General features: G+C 34.0%; 1 protein-coding gene across 1 annotated transcript in view; it reads right to left on the bottom strand.

Annotated features, from left to right (window-relative positions):
* The window catches only part of LOC140158355 (aryl hydrocarbon receptor nuclear translocator homolog), a 30,181-nt gene extending 15,324 nt beyond the window's left edge, over positions 1-14,857 (bottom strand). Inside the window, 5 exon segments of the mRNA XM_072181447.1 lie at positions 874-1,031; positions 5,906-5,947; positions 8,902-8,949; positions 13,073-13,119; positions 14,798-14,857. Coding sequence (XP_072037548.1) covers positions 874-1,031; positions 5,906-5,947; positions 8,902-8,949; positions 13,073-13,119; positions 14,798-14,857 — 355 coding nt within the window.
* Between the last annotated feature and the right edge of the window lie 7,330 nt (positions 14,858-22,187).

Genomic DNA, 22,187 nt, shown 5'->3' with positions numbered 1-22,187 from the left:
GGGTTCAAGCTTATGGGCAGCAGGTACTGTCTATATTTGCAGTATCAGATACATATCCACAACAAAGCAATCAGGATCAATAACATCTTAGAGTAATACATGTACCATGCATATGGGCCCACAAGAAATTGTAGATAAAGTATAAACATTGTACAATTGCAATCATGCTTTTCAGGAAAATCCTGTAAATTTAAAGTTAAGCATTCTTCTAAACCTGTCACTCTTTTATTACCTAATCTTTATTAAGTTATTTATAATTTGAGCAGCAGATACTGTTCTTCTATGATGTCCAAGACATAGTGTCCAAACAGTTAGGCAATGCCTGGTCTCAACTAGCTACAAAGTCTACCATTTACTCCATCTGCTGCCAATTTAAAAGAATATTAAAAATATTGTGTTTTCAACTTTTCAACTTCAAGGCAAACCAACAACATAAGGTGGTACTACATCAACCCTTGATAAATTTGTCACTATTTCTGCATTTTTCTCAAAAAATAATAACTCACTGGTAACAAAAGTTATTTATTTTATAGGGGCAAGGCATCCAGTTTAACTGGAATTTCAGTGACTCAAGACGAGTGGTACGTTATGAGAAAAGAGGTACAGCTAGAACATACCTCATTTCTTAACACATATAAAGAACCACTTGTCTTGAATCACTGAAATTTCAGTGAAGTAATTGGATTCCTTACCCCTATAATATACATAACATTTGTTACCAGTGTGTAGTTATTTATTTTAGAAAATGCAAAATTAGTCACAAAATTTATCAGGGGTGTAGTACCACCTTAAATTCAAATGACTTCATTTAGCAATACAGCAATATATAATAGTATGAGTTGATGTGGTTTGCCAGCCAGGTACTGTACTAACCTCGTAATGACTTCATATGTGATACAGCCATGCGTAATATTGTGAGCTTATCCGGCTTGCGGGCCAGGGCACTGCATGTCGGTACCATGTCTGATAGTTCTGTAATATATGCAGTCATCTTATTTCTTCTACGTCTCTCAATTTCACTATGGTTTTCTCTGTAATGATAAAGAAATAACGAAAGTTATGTATGGTTAAATTTAACAGAAACTTGCTCCTTGTTCATGCCTTGCAACTGAAGGAAGGGGCATGTGAGTATACATGTAAGTGTCACGGTTTGGTGGGGTGTGTTCATGAGTGTAAAAGCATCTTGATGTGTATTGTGTACATCTTCTGAACATTTAAAATCAAATGTGAATGTTTCGTCTCAAAGCTCTTAATTCTATGCAGAATGATCGTCAAAATATACCCCCACCCCCATCAGGCATCTTGGTCACAGATTCACAGCCATACAATTTGACAAGTCTCAAAGTCTTTTATTTCAATCTCTTAGGCGTAGATGTATGTAAAATGCTCAATCAGTACATCATGGTGCTTGTTAACAATAGACAATTTAGGAAAATCCACAAAGCCATTGCGATTTAACCATAATTAGTTCACATTGATTGTCACATGCAACTCTGCAGTTCACTGTGTGCGGTAACCATGGTCGCTAACAATATCTTTCAGCTTCGGGATTGTCCAAAATGGTCCATTCTCATGTGACATCTATCCGGAATGTTACACTTTACATAATACATAGATTTTCAAACCCAAAGGTTAGGAAGATGTGCACCTGTAACCAACTGATACATGGAGAAGCTTTGAGACAAACCAATCAATTGATTAGGAAATTGAATCAATCAAACCTGATCAATCAAAATCAATGCCTTTCAGGAGATGTGATAAAACCAATCAAGGGACATGCAGAGATTTATTGTCAAATCATTTTCCATGCTCTCCATTTTTGCAGGCTTGTAATTGTATTAAAGTTACCCCAACAGTTTCTCTCCCATGAAATAAATGATCTAGAAATATATGTTTTTGTCAAATTACAATTCCGTAAATTTTCAACTTGGTTTAATATTTCACTAGAAGCGACAAGAATTAACAAAACAAAAAACAAGTTGGCAAGGCAGTTCAGTTATGAAACCTAACATCATAATTATTGTGATAATATTGCCTTTTAATAGCCAACATGCACTTGTAGCAGCAGGTGCTTCAGCCACTATATGAAAAAGCATTTATCAATTTATCATATGATAAAATTGATCAATTCCAGGATCAAAATAAGCACACTATTTTGTACAGAAAAATCTGGGCATGTCCCTTTAATGATAGGATGATGTATGAGTGAGTGCAAGCAGCATTCTTGATTTCCCTCTTGAGCAACCATGCATCTATGAAGCAGAAGGAAGTAAATGGTGAATTATTAGTCAAATGCAATCCAATTCTCTCATTCTAGCTAGGTTAGAAGCTATGATGATATGCAATGTAATTCTAGTCATCACTGCATACAATAGGCTGATATATGCAGGTTGGCAAGCACACAAGCATGTCTTCTGATGATGATACCTATATTGTATGGATCACAGATGGAGGTTAGACCACTTGACCTACAAGATTGCAAGTTGTGTGGGGGGCATCTGTTTCAACAGCAATCAGGAACTTTTAGTCACATGTTTTAAGAGCTTTTAATTCTGAATACTGAAGAATGTCTTTCTGATATCAAATAATTTTCATTTTTTGAAATTCACGATATAATACAAATTTTATGACAAATTATTAAAATTTGATATTTTTCACATTTTGATATATAACAGTCCTCAAAGAAAATGTTATAAATCTAATGACATATTCTTAAAGTGTATGTATGTATATATTGAAGATATGGATTTTTTTTCCCAAAAGACCTAATTTTGTTTGGTGTTTTGGGGAAAAAATATCCATATCTTCAATATGAAAGGTCAAAATTTTCAATTTGATCGTCGTATTTTCATACCACCTACATACACTTTAAATATAAATCATCAGATTTATAAAGTTTACTTCAGTACTGTTAAATATCAAAATATCAATTTTAATCATTTGCCATAAAATGTGTATTACATTGCAATTTCAAAAAACAAAATTTGATATCAGAAGACATTCTTCGTAATCGTATTTAGAATGCAATTTGATATGTCTGATGTGCTCTAATGTCCCACAATAAATACTGTCCAAACGTTCATACCCCACCCCTTAACGCTGTGTTACATGGACGATTGGATGTCCACTGTTACAAGATCTATTCCAGAGGGTGCTACACACCTTTGGAAAGAATTAAGCCTAAAGATCCCCCAGTATGGATCAAATGTTGGGTCGATCCATGGTATGGCGATTACTTGAGATTTGAAAAAGTTCATGGATACCGGAAAATGTCAAAATTTTATAATATAAAATCTAAGGGTCCATGGTTGCGGGTAAATACAAGTATGTGGGTGTCTAGGGTGGCGTGTGGGTAGGTGTGTGTGCTTATATTCATGTGGGTGTATTTGCTGTGGCCCACATCTGTTTGAGAAGTTAAAATTTATCTATTAGTAGTATTTTACAGTTCTTCAAAACTTCTTCATCACCTGGACTGTCTTGAGACATGATCAGGTAACCATATTTCTTGTATGTTTAACTTCATAATTTTGTTTAACCTTTGTTGCGCATATGTCCACACAAATTCATTTAGCAATCCCCATTTCAAGCATGTCCCTGCGAGCATGAAATCTGGATTGTTAAGGCATAGGCCCACATTTAAGGTAATGACAGAGCCACAAATAGTCGGGTATGGAGACTCATCCAAAAGAATTTAATCAGAAGTATCATATTGACACTTCTGATTTCACAGAATGTCATGAACTGAATCAGCTTGGTTGTACTATTTGCCATGTTCAGTGATGTTGTGCAATATATTTATCTCAAACTATGGTCTAACCTCACTATGCACTTCTATGAGATAATGTAATGTTAAGGTGGTATTGGATGCATTTTCTAGAAATAAGGAAATGCTTTGAGCATGTTTTAAACAGATTAATTGAGTAGGGTAAAGTACACTGATCAATATGCCTTTTGTTTGAAGCAAATCGGACATACGGTTTCTATACTACATCAAATTATATTTTCTTTGTATCTTATTGTTTTTATCAATAATCAATATAGTTAATGAGCTAAAAGGACTGTAAAGGCTCATTAATATGTAATTTTGCCAATATTTTGCTAAAATCAATGCATAAATGTTCATGGTACTTTTATTTTGCATACTTTTGCCCTGAAACTTGGTCAAAGTGTTTCTAATTTGTTCTCATGTATTATATAGTGAAGCTTCCCTCTATATTTGCATAATTTATGAGCTAATTTGCATAAATGCTAATTAATTATGCAAATTAGGGCGGCTAGCTCATTAATTATGCATAAATTATCTGGAAGTCATTAGGAACACTTTGACCAAGTTTGAAACCAATATTCTGTTAAATTAAAATGTTATGAACATTTATGCATTGGATTTTAGCAAAATATTGGCAAAAATTACATATTAATGAGCACTTTCAAGTCATATTAGCTCATTAACTGTATTGATTATTGATAAAAACAATACAATACAAAGACATTTAAAATGTATGTATTATGAAAACCGTATGTCCGATTAGCTTCAAACAAAAGGCATATGGATCAGTGTTCTCTGCCCTACTCAATTAATATGTTTAAAGCATAAATAGAGCACTTCCAAAATGGGTCCAGAACCACCTTAATTGTGGTGACAAAATAACTATTGTGAAGAAATCTGTCTATGATACTGGTTAGTATGGTTATTAGCAAACTACAAAATGCATTAGATTTGCAGTGTCTTTCAAACTTGCTTGAAGTATTCTTTTCACCTGTGTTCCATATTCAAACATTTCAGGCATGGAAATAATTGTTTGATTACCAGGTTAAAACAGGGTTAATTAATTGATCAGTGTTTTTTTGCTTTGAACAAGGACATACCATGGTACTTATTTGAGGCACAATGCAATGCATGCCTCTAATAATGAATACAGAACATAGGTTAGAAGAAACTCCAATGGCCAAAATGACACAGAAAGATTAACTTTTGCTGGTTATCAACAAATATCCAGTGTAATTGTCGATATAAGATACTGGGAACCAGGTAAGACTGGGTTACCTACCTTTTTCGAGTCACAACCACAAATTTAATTAATTAACGTTACCTTAGTTAAACTTAACCAGTACATGGCATTTCAGAATACACTGTGAGGAATTGTACAGGGCTACAAGTGAGGGGTAAACTTATTGGATGAAACCCGTAACACGTAGGGATGTTTTGCACTTTTCAAAGTGTATGTGCCATTTTGACATAATTTCTTCAATATGTATCCATTTAATTGATAAAAATGGTAGAGTTTAAAAAATGACAACATTTCTAGTGACTTTTCCTTCCAACACATCAATGATGATGTCAACGCAAAGCCAGCGAATCCAGTTCAAACGGGGGTGTGAAATCCCTTCGAAAGTAGCAGATAGCACAATTTGTCATCTTTAAAATTTTACTTTTTATCATAAAGTTGTGTACATCCATATCAAAAGGATGCACTTGTCAGCTGCTACATGTGTATATAGCTAGGAATGTCAAGTAACAAACTCATCTCTGAGGTAATTTCAAATCATACCCATGTCACAAAGTTTAGGAATGTTCTCTGTATTCCTAAACCCTGTGACTTGGGGAAGATATGGTATTTATCCCTATTATGTTATAGCAGCAGACAAGTGCATCCTTTTGATATGGATGTACACAATTGCCATATTTCACTCAAATCAAGTCATATAGAATTGAGTGAACTATCAAAATGTGCAGAACAAATTGCATTCAACTTTAACTTTGACATAATTTTAAAAAGAAATGGCATCTTATTTAAGTGTAACAAAACTTTTTGTGAGCAGTTTATGTGGACATTGACAAATAGCCAGCAATAGTTAAGACCTATCAGTGTCAGTACACCATATTGTCATTCAAGCAGTGTTTTACCTTGCAAACCGTTCTTTGTCAGGTTTGTCGTCGTCTGCCCCCCTGTGAAAGTGATTAAAGACCAGCGGAAGATATATCAACATCCAGAAATTTCCCTTGGTATATTATGGATTTTAATAACTGTCTGAAGCATGTTTTGTATGTTGATGATTTAAACCATGAGCAACTAACTAAAGCCATAATGTACGATCTTATAACATGAAATTGGTTAATTTTTTCAAACCTGATTTTTTTTTTTTATATTTGTAATGTTTACACATGTGCCAACTTGCACCTAAATGGAATAGGCTAAATTTGTTGTCTTTGTAGGTCAACAGAGCAAAGTTCGACATATTATCATAATTTAAAAATTATGATAATATGTCCTCCCATAGAACTGCGTGTTAAATGCCCAAAATAACGAATGGGGTTTCTTTCACTTTACCTTGTTATTTCAACCTAAAATGGACAGCAACCCTTCTCATCAGTTTACTAATATTATTTCAACATTTTGAATAAAGAATAACAAAATCAAAATTTGATGTAAATCGTACATTAAGGCTTTAATGCTGATCAAAGTAACCCCTTCTTGCATTATGAATAAATATTGCTCATAGTTTTCCAATTTTAAAGGCATATTGTGTAAGAGGTCTCAATATTTCTCTACTGCCAAATAATTCAGAGGAATTAAGCTTTCACATCAAAATTGAGTTCTGAAGACCAAAATAAATAATTCGGAATACAAATTCTGAACTCAGGCATTCAGAAATAGCGGCATGCACCATTTGTGGGGTACAGCCAGATTTGATGTGGCCCATCCCAACGAAGAAAAAAAAAAGTAGATTTATTTTGACCAAATCAGAAGTAAAAAAATGGATAACAGTTTTTTCAATGATACCAAGGAGATGCTCCCCAAACTATTTAAAATCCTAAAACCAAGGGGTGGTGCCCCAAACCCCCTCCAGGGCTTGCCCCTGGATCCCATAAGGCACCCTTGAGCATGTCCTTAGACCCACACACCACTCTGCTCTATTTGAATAGCGGCACTTTTGTTTCTAAATATTTGTAAAGTGGTACTTCTTTTTATCTATTTGAGAATGCCTAGTTTCAAATAAATGTTGTTCTATTTTTCAAAATGTTACAGATACCACATTTTCTCACAATGTTATCAAATTTTACAAATAATGATATATTATAAATGAATCAAAATATAAATAATAACTTAATAAAATAATAACATTTAGTTCTAAAATATTACCAGTTCGATTCTTAAAATGGTAAAAAAATGTTTAAAAAATTGGGTTTTCTTCTTGGACATTATCACACCAGATTCATGCATTATGAATCAACTACAATACATAAATTACTTCATTACCAATGCATTTAACCTAGCTAAGTATTGCTTATTCCAGGCACGAACAACTGCTCAATGAAGTATAAAATTTGGATTAGAGTGCAACACGTCCGCCTGCCAGTCCGTCATACTGCGACAGACTGGCTCTAGGTCATTGTCTTCATGCACCCCATTGTTACCACCACAATTACTTGCTCTATTCCCTGATATGGATACGTGTAGATAAATAATACTGTATAAAGCCTACGATATTATGTGGCAGAAACATTTTGCAATTTAAATGTTCATAAAAACCACATTTTTGCAGCAGGTAATTCTTGCAAAAGTTTCATTAAACATTGCAAAACAAAACATTATTTTGCATGTATGAAATTTCAGCAGCTCCTTGGCAAATGCAACATATGTGAAATGTTCATGCCCATGAAAATTTCATGCTTTATATATGGGAGTGAATGCAAAAAAGTGGTATTCTCCAATAGCTGCCTTATGCTACTCAAATTGTCAAATCTAAAATGTTGAGTGGTTCTTGAGAAGCATTCAAGCAATTAAGGTCAAATAATAAACATAACCACAGACCACTGAGTTTGTATTTTACACAAATATACAATGAGAGAATTATCATTTCATTTTATAAAAATAGTAGAAATAGTCATTATTTATTCAAGTGCTTGTAGTCTGGTCTGCAGTCTATTTAAATTATGTCACCCTGCCTTGGCACCCCAATGTGGTATTTTTCCTCTGATTCTGAAAAGTTTTTAGATTCTCTGTTATAAATAAATTTCAAAATCCAAATTAAGGCAGCTATTGTGTGGAGAGAGAAAAAAAGTATATTGATTGACTGATTGATTGATTTTGTTTTAACATGGTGATATACTCCCCTAAGCTATTGTTATTACTATACATTATGATTATCATTCTCAGTTATATTATAAATGAACTTGGGTCTTGCCTTAGACAAGGAATAGGAGTAGAGAATTATGAGGACAATGAATGGAACAATAGAATGGTAGCCAAACAAAAGACTGCTACTGGAGTCATCAATTAGGAGAGAGAGAGAGTAGATGGAATTACCCTTCAGACTGAGTTACAAATCACGTTGGAAATATTCAAGATGTAAAAGAAAAGTGATTTTTTCACATGTTCTTTTAAAAATAGGAACATTAGAGACTATAATACAATATAGCTATAGGGTGGTATTGGTGTGTTAGGCATAAATTATAAACATCATCTCATATACATTTCTTGTTTTGTAATAGACTGGATTTTTATCTACTTTACTCATACATAATGAAAATATCCATTTAATGATGATAATGGCATTGATTTGAGCCATTTAATATGTTTCATTATTCAATGGCTGGAAAAGAACTTGTTTTGTATCGTTATATAAAACAAATATTATATATGTTTGTATCACACTGTCAAATTTTGACTGTTCCATTTCACTGTTCGCCTTGTGAAATGGGAAAGTCAAAATTTGACATTGTCCTATATTTTGTTACCATTGCACGCTCTGGCATTCAATATTTGTATAACATTAAAGAAACATTTCCTAAAGGTCAAAGTTATAACGATTAGAAAGTACATTCCTTAGTGTTACAATATAATCATGTAAGATATTTATAGGAGTTAGTTTTAGAAAGCCACGTACAAAATAACAGACCTGGCAAATTTGTTTGGACTTGTGTCATCTTCATCTCCATCTTCAGATCTGAAAAAGAAAAGAAAAGAAATCCACCTGTTATACCTTGCTTATTAAACGACACTGTGTGCATGGTTAATCCTCATTCATATCAACAAATGGTGCATACACTAGGAGCCACAACATGCTCATCTATCAGGGTGCAGTTCTATAACCCTAATACATTTGTACATTCATTGAATGACCTCTGAAAATTTGGGTACAAAAACTCATACTCTGCAACTTGAGGTCAAATTTTGCACTATGATTTTTTAATTGAGGTTGTTGAACTATGCTATTGGGATGATGCTATTGTGGTCCATAATGATTATTTTCTTTTGTCTCTAGTATAACCATGAACTAAATGTACAAGCGACCTACATTTAACTTGAAAAGGTTCAAATATTAAGGTCATATTTGCATTCTCTGTTCATTTTGTGTTTGAGGTTAAAGCAAAACCAAGAAATTTGCTCCATTTATTGTCAATTTCAAGCTTAATTAGGAACTCAACACCTGTTATGAGCATTTAACATTGTAGGTCTGTCTATTGAGGTTTAGCACTTTTATACTCTTACAGTTCAAGTAACAAATTCCTGAAATTACAAATCGTGATGTTTTTTTAAAATCTGAACTTGTTGTGATGTAAACATAACATAAATTTCATTCATAAATCTATAAATGTGTGTTTCCATAGAGGTGACAATAAGGTCATTACTGTCTTTCTGAAGTTATTGCTTTATATTTATTTGTTATTCATTTGGCATTTCAACAAAAAGAACAGCAAGACTCTACCAGTGAGCAAGAGCTGTCAGGGCCGGCAAAACTTAATTATTGCCAGTTTAAGGATTACATATTAAAAATATGAACAGAATAGATGGTACACATAAAAAATATTAATATGAGCACTACATAAATTCAAAAAGTTTTAAAAAGCAACATCTATATATATCAACTTCAGCATGCTGGAGACAACCTTCCAAACAAATAATAATGTAATTTTAAATGTTTTCTTTATTTGTATTCTATCAAAATCTGATATAAAACCAAATGCATAATATTGTTAAGGTGCCAAGACAGCATTAGTGAGACAACTGTGGGCAGTTTGGCCCATGTTGCCTCTCTGTTTCACATTTCTTTGTAATGTGTATTTGTATATATATTTTGAATTTTTATGTTTGTTTGTTTGTTTGTTTATTTGTTTATTTATTTATTTTGTTGTTCTTGGGTTTTTTCAAATTTATTTCTAAAATTTTCCTTAAATTTCCTTGTGCATTATTTGTTTCTACATTGGACAAGCAGCATTAATCAAGCAACAATTTCCTATTCAAGTCACATGCTACACAGTTGCAGCCCACTTTCATCTTCCTAATTCAGTGTTTTTGTCAGGCCTGTGGGTCTGCCAATGAATATAACATCCAATAGATAAGTATTGACAATATGTGTGGAGTACACCTTCACACAACCTATGCTTCTATGTATGCACTTTTTACAATGTGACAGTATCAGTGTCCTGTCAATAACATTGGATGATCAGTCCCCTTGATCAGTCCATCTTATAAGTACTTGTTTTGTTAGTCAGACAGCAAAACCCTTATAGTGTATTATACACCCATGCCCAATTTTGTGCCTATTTTGGCAATTTTCTCAAAAATTATAGCGCATTGGTGACAAGTAAGATATGAATATTATAGGGGCAAGGACTACAACTACTGCACTGAAAATTTTATTTCAGCACAGACAACAGTTGTGGAGTTACAGTCAAAAATGAGGGAAAACCAATATTTGATCAATAAATCAATAATTACTTGCCTTGAGTTGCTGAATTTACAGTGCAGTAGTTGTAGTCCTTGCCCCTATAATATACATATCTTACTTGTCACCAATGTGCTATAATTTTTGAGAAAATGCAAAAATAGGCACAAAATTGGCCAGGGGTGTAGTACCCCTTAAATGCATATTCATCATGAAATCGTATCCATTTGTAAGCAAATTATTTATAACATGCAGGAGTTTCAAATTGCATCTATTTGCATACAAGTAATCTATCTACCGTATCGTCTCTAATAGTCACCCCCACTCTAATAAAAGCCTCCGCACCATTGTCGACCAAAATGTTTAATAAATGCTAAAAGTTCCATGCTATCTTGTGTAAGTAAGCTTACCACAGCCCACATACAATCTATAAATAAATTGCTGAAAATGACATCTCAAACCCAGAAGTGAACCGGACATCACGCCACTTTGCACATGCCACTGAATATACGGTAATTGTTGAAAGCAAATTATGGTGATGTACTGTACTGTCATATTAGCTTTATCATACTTCATAATATTAAACTTGAGTTAAAACATTTTTCTATTCTGCCCAAAAAGTTTGCAAGAATGGCAAGATATTTTAGAAGATTTTAATATATCCCTGAAAAGAAAGTTAGGTCAAAAATTACTTTCTAAAACTAATAGTGAAAATACGTAATAAAAATTCAAATTTCTTAAAATTAAGAAAATAAAATGGCAGCAAAATAACTAGCTCAGTGGTAGAGCGCTCACCCGACAAGCGATAGGTCTGGGGTTCGAGCCCCCGCACAAGCAGGTATGTCCGGAGTTTTTACTCTGGTATATCTGCCTATGCATGTAATGTTTCCATTTGTAAATTCATGTTAATTGTGCTAGTGTGCGATGCATAATTCTTCTTTCCCCTGTATATATTTCACAGTTAAATCCCTGGGGACTGAAAAGGCTCTTAGGTGAAAAGAAGGGATTTCCCCATTGCGCATCATTAAACATGAGTAGTGAGTGAAATGATTCACAGCATACATAATCAGGAATATTACAATATATTATTGCAGACATTTTCACACTTAGGATTAATTTTTAATGCATCAATTTTTTCTGTTTCAAATGTTGTTAAATTTGTGATTCTAAGCTTCCTTATATTTACCTATGCACCTACACATCAGGAATATAATTAAATGGGGGTTGTTAATTTGAAACATTAAAAGAAAAGCATGAACACAAATATAACACAAAAATGTCCACTATTACAGTGCACTGCTCATCTGAATACAGGGCCGTAGCAAATGGGGCAGGCATGGCATCCTCAATTTTTAACCAATTTCTTATGTATTTCTTTATAACATCATATCAATTTGGCCCCAAAACCTGGCATTTTGGCCGCCCCAATTTCTTGATGGCCGCCCGAATATTTTCGACACTACTACGACCCTGTCTCTACCAAATGCAGATTCATTACCCAAGATCCTAGAGATGTGGGAAAATTCATCCATAGAGTTTAGCTCAAATTTCATAATCGTAAGAATTGCGGGAGATCAACCTGGTCAATTTTCACACACATAACCTTTAAACAAGATGCCTACTCCCATTTGCTCACTAAAATTACATACACAGAAATTTCATGTACATTTCTACAGCTGTAGTAATAAGCGCACACACAAACACACCCCTTTCCCTTCTTGGTTTGATTACGACTACTGTCTGCACATAACATCTGCTCAAAATAAGTACTCTTCAAACGAAGAGTTTCCAATTATGTATGCTCCTCACATACTGGACACAGTGCAGCACTGCATCAAAGTAGTGTGGCTTTGGCTTACTGTAAGCTCTATCTTACCATGTCTGTTGTCTCGTTAGATGTTATATTTTTGGACAAAAAAATTTTAAATTACATTTTCAATTTCAGTTTTAAACAAGAAAATCTTTACCATTCAATCAAAAGTGAATATCATTGAAATGTTATTACAACTGTACACTTACCCAGCTTTGTGTTTACGTTGTGCCATGACAGCCTGTTATTGGCCTACACTTTCACAACCTGTATGGGTGTGGGTGGTGGGATGTATGGGTGGGTGGGGTGTGTGGGGGTGTACATGTAGGAGTGTGTGTTGTTTACATTTACTTACCCAGCTTTACATTAATGTTGTGCCATGGCTGCCTGTTGTAGGTCTACACCTTCATTACCTGTATGTAGGGGGGTGTGGGGGTGTGTGTAAGGGTGTGTGTTGTTTACATTTACTTACCCAGCTTTACATTAATGTTGTGCCATGGCTGCCTGTTGTAGGTCTACACCTTCATTACCTGTAGGGGTGGGTGTGTGGGTGGGTGTGTGTAAGGGTGTATGTTGTTTATGTTTACTTACCCAGTAGCTTTACGCTTTACGTTGTGCCATGACTGCCTGCTGTTGACCTACTCCTCATTACCTGCAAAAATAACAAACAAAAGTGAACAAACATTTAATATTTACTGTATTCAGTTATAAGGCAAAATGTTTATAGATGTGGGTTTATTCAGACATTTGACAGAATTTAGTTGTACAGGTCCTGGTACAGGTGCATTAACATGTAATTCACTTTTGCTCAAAACATGACAGCAAAAATACAAATTTCTAAACTTTTGTACAGTGTCAGCAAGTTTACATTCATGTTATTTGTTATTTGACAATATTAAATATTTACATAAATCTTTAAAATCTACCCAATTTTGCATTTTTATAGCACTTTTTATAGTATATAGAAGTATCTTGATTATGATGAATTAGTAAAAAACCGCTACGCAAAATTTTAAAACAAATTCGAACCCTGGATACAGTGTAGCAATTTGTGTCACAACAGTGCTGGTTTGTATCACAAACTGCGGTACGGTTATCACAAGAACTGAAAGGGGTGCTTATCTTTACACAGTTGTCACTTCCACAGGGGAGGGGCACTAATTAGGTAAATCATTTGCTGAATTCCTTTTACCACTTTTTATGCCTGTGACCTGCATCAACATAATTAAGATTTACCCATTTGACAAGCGTTGAGAGCACTCACATTAAAATCAAATTTGTATTTCTAAATTTCCACTTAAATATCATATCATATATCATAGCCACACCACTCCCACGCCATACATAAACTCTCCCAGTCACATTTCCCCAATATGAAATTTTAAAAAAGTTAAATTTAAATTTTACTTTTTTAAAGTTTGGCAGAGGCGGGTTCGAACTCACGGCGCACCACGCCGCTTTGGATATGCTCTATGAGCCTAGCGCCTTAGACCACTCGGCCACTTGTCTTGATGGAATCCATTTGAAACTTATTTGAAGATATAATCGCAACTTCAATATAGGCCTACCATGTGACAAGCAAAAGCAGAAAACGTACCATATTTTGGAATTTTATTTGCCTAAAAACATTAATGTGTATTAATAGCGCTCAATTGAAGTTAATCCGACAATAAACATGATAAATGCGCGTCTATATGGACAATACATTATATCGATTTTGACATGTGCTCGCATGGTGTCAGTACATTTCCATGGTCAGTAAAATACTATAGAGGAACCTACCATTTTTCTTTTATACATGTTCGATATTTTTATCAATTACATAAAAAATACTCAAAAACGACATCAAATGTGCCACAATTGGGTATCACGAATCGTTATATATGATGTGCAGTTAATATTCATATTTTCTTTTGTACAGCGGATGCTTCAGTTTTGACAGGAAAAATATTTTCTTGAAAACCCTCTCACTCGGTTATTTCAAAACGGTAACCACGCTTCCCTAGAATGTGCAATAATTTAGCATTAAAATTTTTCTTATTCTAACAGCAAGCGTTTCTAGAATGCAGTATGGCGAAATGTGGTGTATATCATAGCAATTCATAATCATATCATATCATATCAAAATCAGTATAAGAGCCTACAAAAGCATATGACCAAAAACATAACATAATATTTTCATCAAAAATGGTAGAAGTTGCCAATATTTTCTGTCTCATAAAACTGAACCACAATGCCAAGTGTGTAAAACAATGAATAATTTTTGCTTTGTTATTAATTCTATTTGATACATGTAGGTTTATTTAAAACTCTCACCTTTCTTACACCTGGGTCAACTGCTGTGATAAAAGGGTGATATCCACAATAGATGACCATGGATCATAGAAAAACAACTTTAGATCAGGGATGTGAAACTCTCCCACAACCCTGTTTAGATTTTTAAGAACATTTTCATTTCACTCATTTATGACATGCTTGTTCTCAAAATCACACTGAACAACTTGAAACGACAAATTGGCTTCTTTGTCATACAGCTGAATGTTATGATTTTTAACAAAAATCAATTTCTATCAATAAAGTTGATGATATTTAATTAACCTGTTTTATTTACTAATATACAGTAGTATACTGTAGTGATCGTACACTTGTATTTATAACCCCGTGAGCAGGAATTAACACCTCTAACAGGTTCCTAGGCCAGGTCAGTTACCTTACACTCAGCAGGATAGATGAGTTTCGGACTTAGTGGATTAAAGAATTTCACCAGAAGCACGTATCGCCTACGCATTAATTGGGCATTATCATTAGATCTCACTGGTGGAATATGTTAAATGAGTTTTAAAATGTTCTTGCTGTTACTATGATTAGATAATATCCTAGACAATTAGACCAAGATTTAAGCAATTTGCAGTGGCTATTTTAAATTTTGACACATTGATTTCCCTGCAACATTTTCCAGCAATTTTGCTTGCCTTTAATTTTGATATTACATACAATTTCGCACAATGCGGCTAAACATTACAAAAGAACTAGAGAGCAAAAACTTGAATCAGCCCCTTTTGCAAACCATGACACCCCTCAAATAGCGCAAGCTATTTCGCAAACCGCGATACCCCTCGAATAGCATGAGTGAAGCGAGCAGTGCCCTTGAAGTATCAGAGACTGCTGAGTCAGTACTAAGTAAAAACTATGGTGTGAAAAAATATAATTTATAGTGTACATGTCCAAATTCAATCTTAACTTCCATACTGAACCGGTCCGGTATGGTACCCCTTTTATTCTCTCTAAAATCAGCAATAACATACATTCTCCTGTTGTCATGGTTACTCTAAAATTTAAATTAACAAAATAAAAACCAAGAAATCACTTATGAATTCTGGTTATTTGCTTTCAATCAAAGATATGCTTATCGTTAATAACAAAGATAAATACAATCACACACCTGTGCATTGAGTACTAATAGATCCATGTATTTTCCATTTCTTTCACAAAGTAATGTCATCCAATTTATATGCTTTGTCGGTTGCTATTAACATCCCCTACCCTCTCAGGATGTTACATGTGTTTGCGATGCTTGACTGTGCAACACCCTACCACAACATGCTCCTCATATGCATGGAGAAAGCTGTTAATGTGTCAGAAAATTACTAAAAGCTTTCAGGCTATGATCACAGATCCTGGATCTGTGTTATGATCATACTGCATACATACATGTAGGGAGCAAACGAGGTACATTAAAGTGTGTTTCTAAATACACAAGAAATGCTTATCTTTTTACAATCATATCTAAACCCTATAACCATATAACCAGAAGCTATTATTTTATTTTTAAAAAGAGCAACAAATTATACAGCTGAAATTTAAAAAAAAATGCCTTCAAGCTATAGCCTTTAGAAATATCGCAAATACTTTTGCTAAATGTATGTGGCGCCTGAATCTGCATCTGCTATTAAAGTTTTATGTTCTATGTAGAGAAATCTACACATTATATTCAGTCAATTTTTTTCTGAGATACAGTATAGTATAGCGTGTGCTGGCTGGCTCAAGAGAGATCTTTTGTCAGAGCTAGTACGTGCTCTTGCACTACTTGTAGCACATTATCTGGCCCAGCAGCATGCACAGCAAATAGACCTGACCTGGCTAAGTGATTTACTCATTCATCTCTTCATTGGGTAAAACTCCCATGTCTGAGTCTCCACATCTTTCCATCTGCTCCGTCATAAACACAAAAATTATAATATTTGTGTCTGCAAGATTGTTTAAAATTGCAAACAAGCATTCAAATTGACAAAATTGTGGATGTTGATTCTTTACTCATCCATCTCTACTACGTACCCCAGTACTGGGTAGAACCATGTATTCAGATTTATGTGCCCTTTATGAACATGAAAGTCTGAATATTAATTATTATCATTTGGATTTTTTGTCTGGAGGTGGATAATTATTTTTAAAATCAAGAATCTGAAATTCAAAGAATATGGTCATTTTCACGGTAAAGGGTGTAACTTTGGATTTTTAACATTTTAATCCGTAGTGTTCTAATAAAGCCACAAAATTCCATAATTTTTGGCCACATAAGTCATCTAGTTAGCAGCTACCTTGGGTAGCATAATCAGCTTTGGGAGTTACTGCGTTCAGTTTTAGCAGGCTTAAATGTACTTAATATTGCCATTTTGAAAAACTATAAAAAACAGTAACATTTTTGTAAAACCCTGTGTTTTCTTCAGTTAGTTCATGGATAATTTTTCTTATCCTGAAAGTACAGTCATATGTTCAGTAAACACTGCCACATTAGATTTAATTGTGACCAGCCCTGTATTTTTGAGAACCGGACTTCGATATTTATCGCTTTGAGGCTTTATTTTCCGTTAACAATTGTTAACAAACTTTGTGGGTGTAGCTTTGGTTCATAATTCTTGGTTATTTCTTCACTTCTTCTTGATTCATAACAGTTGTTATCTTAACTTGAAATGGGTAACAAAAATTAGCCGATTTGCAAGCTTTTAAAATTTTTATAAAATCTTGACTTCAAATAGCCGTTTTTCCGTTAACTTTTTTTTAGTCTCCGAAACAAACTGTTCAGCAAGCTTGTGCAAATATAAATAAAAGAGCTCATCCAATCTATTTATTAAAATGTAGCAAACTAGATCCTCAAGTCACATGTTTTTAAATCGTGGAGATATATATCACCGTTTGAAAATGGGACCCAATACAAACTTTCCGTTAACAATTGAAGCCTCCGAAACAAATGAAGCCTCCGAAACAACAGTAAACTTAATTATCATCTATGCATATATCTAAATTGGTGTGTTTCATACTGATATCTGCATTGTAATTATTACTTGATATGTGCAGAATGTCATAAATTTAAAAAAAAATTGACATTATGGTTAATGTTTGAAAAATATACTGATACCTTAAAAAGCCTGTTTCGGAGGCTTCACATGCAAAAAACACCATACTTAACAAATGGGTGAAAAAATTAATGTGTGATAAATCTACAACATCTGCCGCATAGAATCATTGATTCAATACACACAAGAAAATAACAGCTTAGATGATCCCAACACTGTTGTTTTCAAAAAAACTACTTCTGGAATGTTTAACAATTGTTAACATGAAGCCTCCAAACAAAAAAATGACTTGCTGTGATAATTTAATTTTTGTCACAACTGAAATTCAATACTTAGAAGCAAAGCATGAAAATTGGTAATTGTGATATTTTTTACCTATTTTTTTATGTCAACTTGTAGTAGTTAGCTAAATATTTTACTTTTATGATCACCTGTGTTGTTAACTGAAGCCTCCGAAACACAAATCGCTTGAATTGCCAATTCTAAAAAATAACTCCAATTTCTGTGAAACTTGGCTGGGAGGTTCCTTTCATCAAGTAGTATTTGTACATGAAGTTAGACATTCAAATTATTTTAGGAACCCAATTAAAACTTAAAAAATATGTTTAAGGTTTGGAAATTTCCATTGTAAATGACACTTGATGTTAAAAATTTTCAAAACTGCAATTACAAACATAGCAAAACATGGTATAAAATTTAACTTATATCTGTTGACTTACTTTGGAATGGAATTTCACATGTATTCCAGCTTTCATGTCAAAATTTTCTGAGGTTATGTAAAATACATTTTTTCTTAGATTTTAACCAAAATGTTATGCAAATGTCAAATTTTTTATTAGAAATCAAAAGGTTTAAGCCTTGAAACATTATTTTACTTGAAATTAAGTTGCTTCTATGCATGATTTCAGTAAACAGAAACATATTTAAGTGGTTTGAAATTTTGACCCTAAAAATCAAAAGTTACACCCTTTACCGTGAAAATGACCATATAGCAAATTACTGTTTACTTTTCTGCTAGTGCTACACAAAATAATTTCCATTATTAGCGATGAAAAATAAAACTCTGGTCTACAACCCAGATTTTGCATATTTTTACCAGTATGAAATAAAAACAGCCATTTTTTAATACTGGTACTTCTTGATTTTTGAAACTTACTACATGCATTTTGTGTCTGATACCCAAAACTCTGTAGTCCACTTACACATTTTATTTATTTAGTTTGGGAGACCTAACACATGCAGGGTAAACAGCAAACACATTTAAACAAGGGCTGTCAATGTTTTTTAGTAAGTCAACCATGAATGATCCTAGCATATAGCTGTGGGTCCAGGGACACTACAAAACCGAAAAAATTAAAAATTAGTCCCAATTTTGAAATTCGAGTAATCGAGTATAGTCCCCCCCAATTTTTTAAAATGTTCACCTAAAAACGGGGTGGGACTATACTTGAGTCAGTACGGTACATGTAATGTAATGTAAATTGTAAACAATCAAAAAGCATGTGAAAACCTGAAGAGCCATAGCAAACATTTCAAGTTTTGACTGCTTACTTTTGTTATTATGCATATTGATTGTCCAGCACATTGTACATACATTGATATGCATACAACTGATATTAGAGTTTGGCCATTTTGGCGACATGCAGGGCTACTCAAAAATAGTATTTGATGATGAACAAAGTTTGGCACAAGTAGAAGGGCTGGTACCAGAATCCCGGACTAGAACAGAATTTCAGCCAAGTACATCAATTTACTGCTCTTAATCAAATGGTTAAATGTGTGTATGCTAATATCATAACTGTCAATACATTGGATAAGTATGACGTAAGTATGCACATAACAATTATTGTAGTTTGACCTCAAAATGTACATTTTATATACTAATTATTGCAATGCAATATTTTGAGTAGTTTGTAATTGTATGCATGCACAACAATAAAATACTGCATACTGTGCCTGACTATGATAGGTTAGTTGCAAGGGTGAAAATAAGAAAGGGGCCACTTTGGCAAAAAAGTGGCCCCTGGTTCACCAAGATTTGGAGGAACCAGGGGCCATTTCCAATTATCAAGGGGCCAATAAAAATAAAGATGTGCTGGATGAGTTAAGGTTACACGAAGAAACGTGATAAAAAGCGATAAAAGACGGCGATAAAGTTGTTCTCTAAAACAGAGTTTTCAGTAATCAAATATCGCAGCTGAGTGAAATGTTGGTGCATTGGACGTAGCTTAACATTTTTGCGTATATACAAATTTTTAGAATAAATTTGAAAATCCTTCGTTTAAAGCATTTTTACGCACCATGTTCACAAGATCAAAAACACATTCCATGACGTTTTTTCAAATGTGTGCCCGTATAAATCCACGCCGAAAGTGATTGTTTTCTTCTTTTTCAGATTGTACTACAAATCGATCAAAGAAATAATGTTGCCATGGGGAAGAACCAAATACAGTACCGATTAAATTTTAAAAGCCCGCTTTTGGGGGAAAATTTTGGAGAATTTGCTTGAGAAAAAGCTGGTTTGTGAAATTATCGATATCTTGATTACGGGACGTTAATTTAGACATCTGAATACCTACATTATTTCTCAACATTCTGCCAATTCCCATTCCATTTCATTTTCACTCCAAATTGAAGCTAGTTTTGCAAAAAACGAGGTTTTTCTCCATCGGGTTCGTCCAAAATTTCAGCGCCGACATGCGTGTTTATTCTAAGAGCCATTATGCGGACGCAATTGTAATCACGCCATTAAGCGCCAAATTATAATTATATATCCCTTTCGAGGACAATCAATTGCGTAAGCTGATGTGTGGCCGAGCGGATAGAGCGTTGGACTTTGAATCTACTATGATTAAATTTTGTGGGTTCGAGTCCCTGTGTGGCTGAAATTTCGGTTTTTTTCCTCTTTTCTCATTTTTACTTCTGTTCTTCCCTCTTTTCTTTCTCCTTTTCTTTTTTCATTTCTTTTTCTTTCTCTCTTTCTTTCTTTCTTTGTGATAGTTGATTAATGAAGACTATCTATTGTATCCACAGTACATGTATAAACATACATTAGATGATTATAATATACATAAAGTTGGGCAAACTGATTGTTCGACATCCATACAAATGTGCTGAAATTGTTTTTTGTTTTTATGTGCAAGGCAGACCTGTTGTATTGCGTCCTGTGATCGCCGGTTGCATTACCGCATTTACCAGCAATTTGAATCCCCAGTTCATCAAGATCCATGCACACGAACAGTCAGTGAGCCATTTGTAAAAGCATGTTTTGTAATGTCTGTTTCAATACCTTGGTGTCTTTTTACGATAAATGTATTTCCTGCATGTATCATTCATTCTTACACATACCTTACACATACGTGTATGTTGTTTTGTGAATGTTGTGAAACTGAAGTTTTTATGCAAATTTTTACCGCCAAATAGTCGTTAATACACATTTTAAAATCAAAATATTCCAAAGATTGCTGCCGTTTGTTTATGGATGACCCAGTTTATAATGTATAGCCTGAACACAAATCACCATGAAAGACACGATAAAGCATGGGGTATGGCTTGTGTAAGAGATTGATGCTTACATCTGTGACATCATTTTTTTGTCAAAATTATTTGTACTGAAAAATGACGAAACATTTGCACTTTCATTTGAACTTTCATTTGCACTGTCATATTGTGAAGTGCCAAATACATGTAGCAGAGGTGTTAGTTCAATATACCGTATTTCGTCAAATAAACGCCCCCCGGGGCGTTACATTTTCCCAAGGGGGGGCGTTTATTAGAGGTCATTTTTAGCACGACAATTCCCGTTAAAATCATTAGGTAAGCTTAAAAGTCACGCTAAAATGACGAACTATGAACTTTTGACACTGACTTTTGGTTCACTTCCGGGTTGCCGATGCAGATTTTCGCCCTTTATTGCTGCTATTATCAACCATGTGAGCAACTTGGTAAGCTTACTACACAAGATAGCATGGAAATATCAGAATTTTTTAAACATCTTGGTTGAAAAAAGTGGTGGGGGCGTTTATTTGAGGGGGGGCGACTATTTGACGAAATACGGTAGTCATGCTCAGACCCCGGGTTCAGACGGTGCCTGACCATTGATGATAACTTTTAATCCCCTATTCAGATTAAATTTATTTCAAATTCGTGGACCATAGGCCAAAATACATTGTATGTGAAATATTACATTTGCATTGTTTACATTGACATAAAAAATATACATAAAATCACAATAAAATTGTTCAAAGAAATTAATTGCACTTGCTGAGGCAAAATCTCATACTCACACTCACACTGCTCACACCCACCTACATCTCCACACTCGCTGAGGCAAAATCACACACTCACACAGC

The sequence above is a fragment of the Amphiura filiformis genome, chromosome 8, assembly GCF_039555335.1.
Source record: "Amphiura filiformis chromosome 8, Afil_fr2py, whole genome shotgun sequence".
Lineage (NCBI taxonomy): Eukaryota > Metazoa > Echinodermata > Ophiuroidea > Amphilepidida > Amphiuridae > Amphiura > Amphiura filiformis.
Note: the sequence above shows the minus strand (reverse complement) of the source record. Positions and strands in the feature narration are given on the sequence as shown.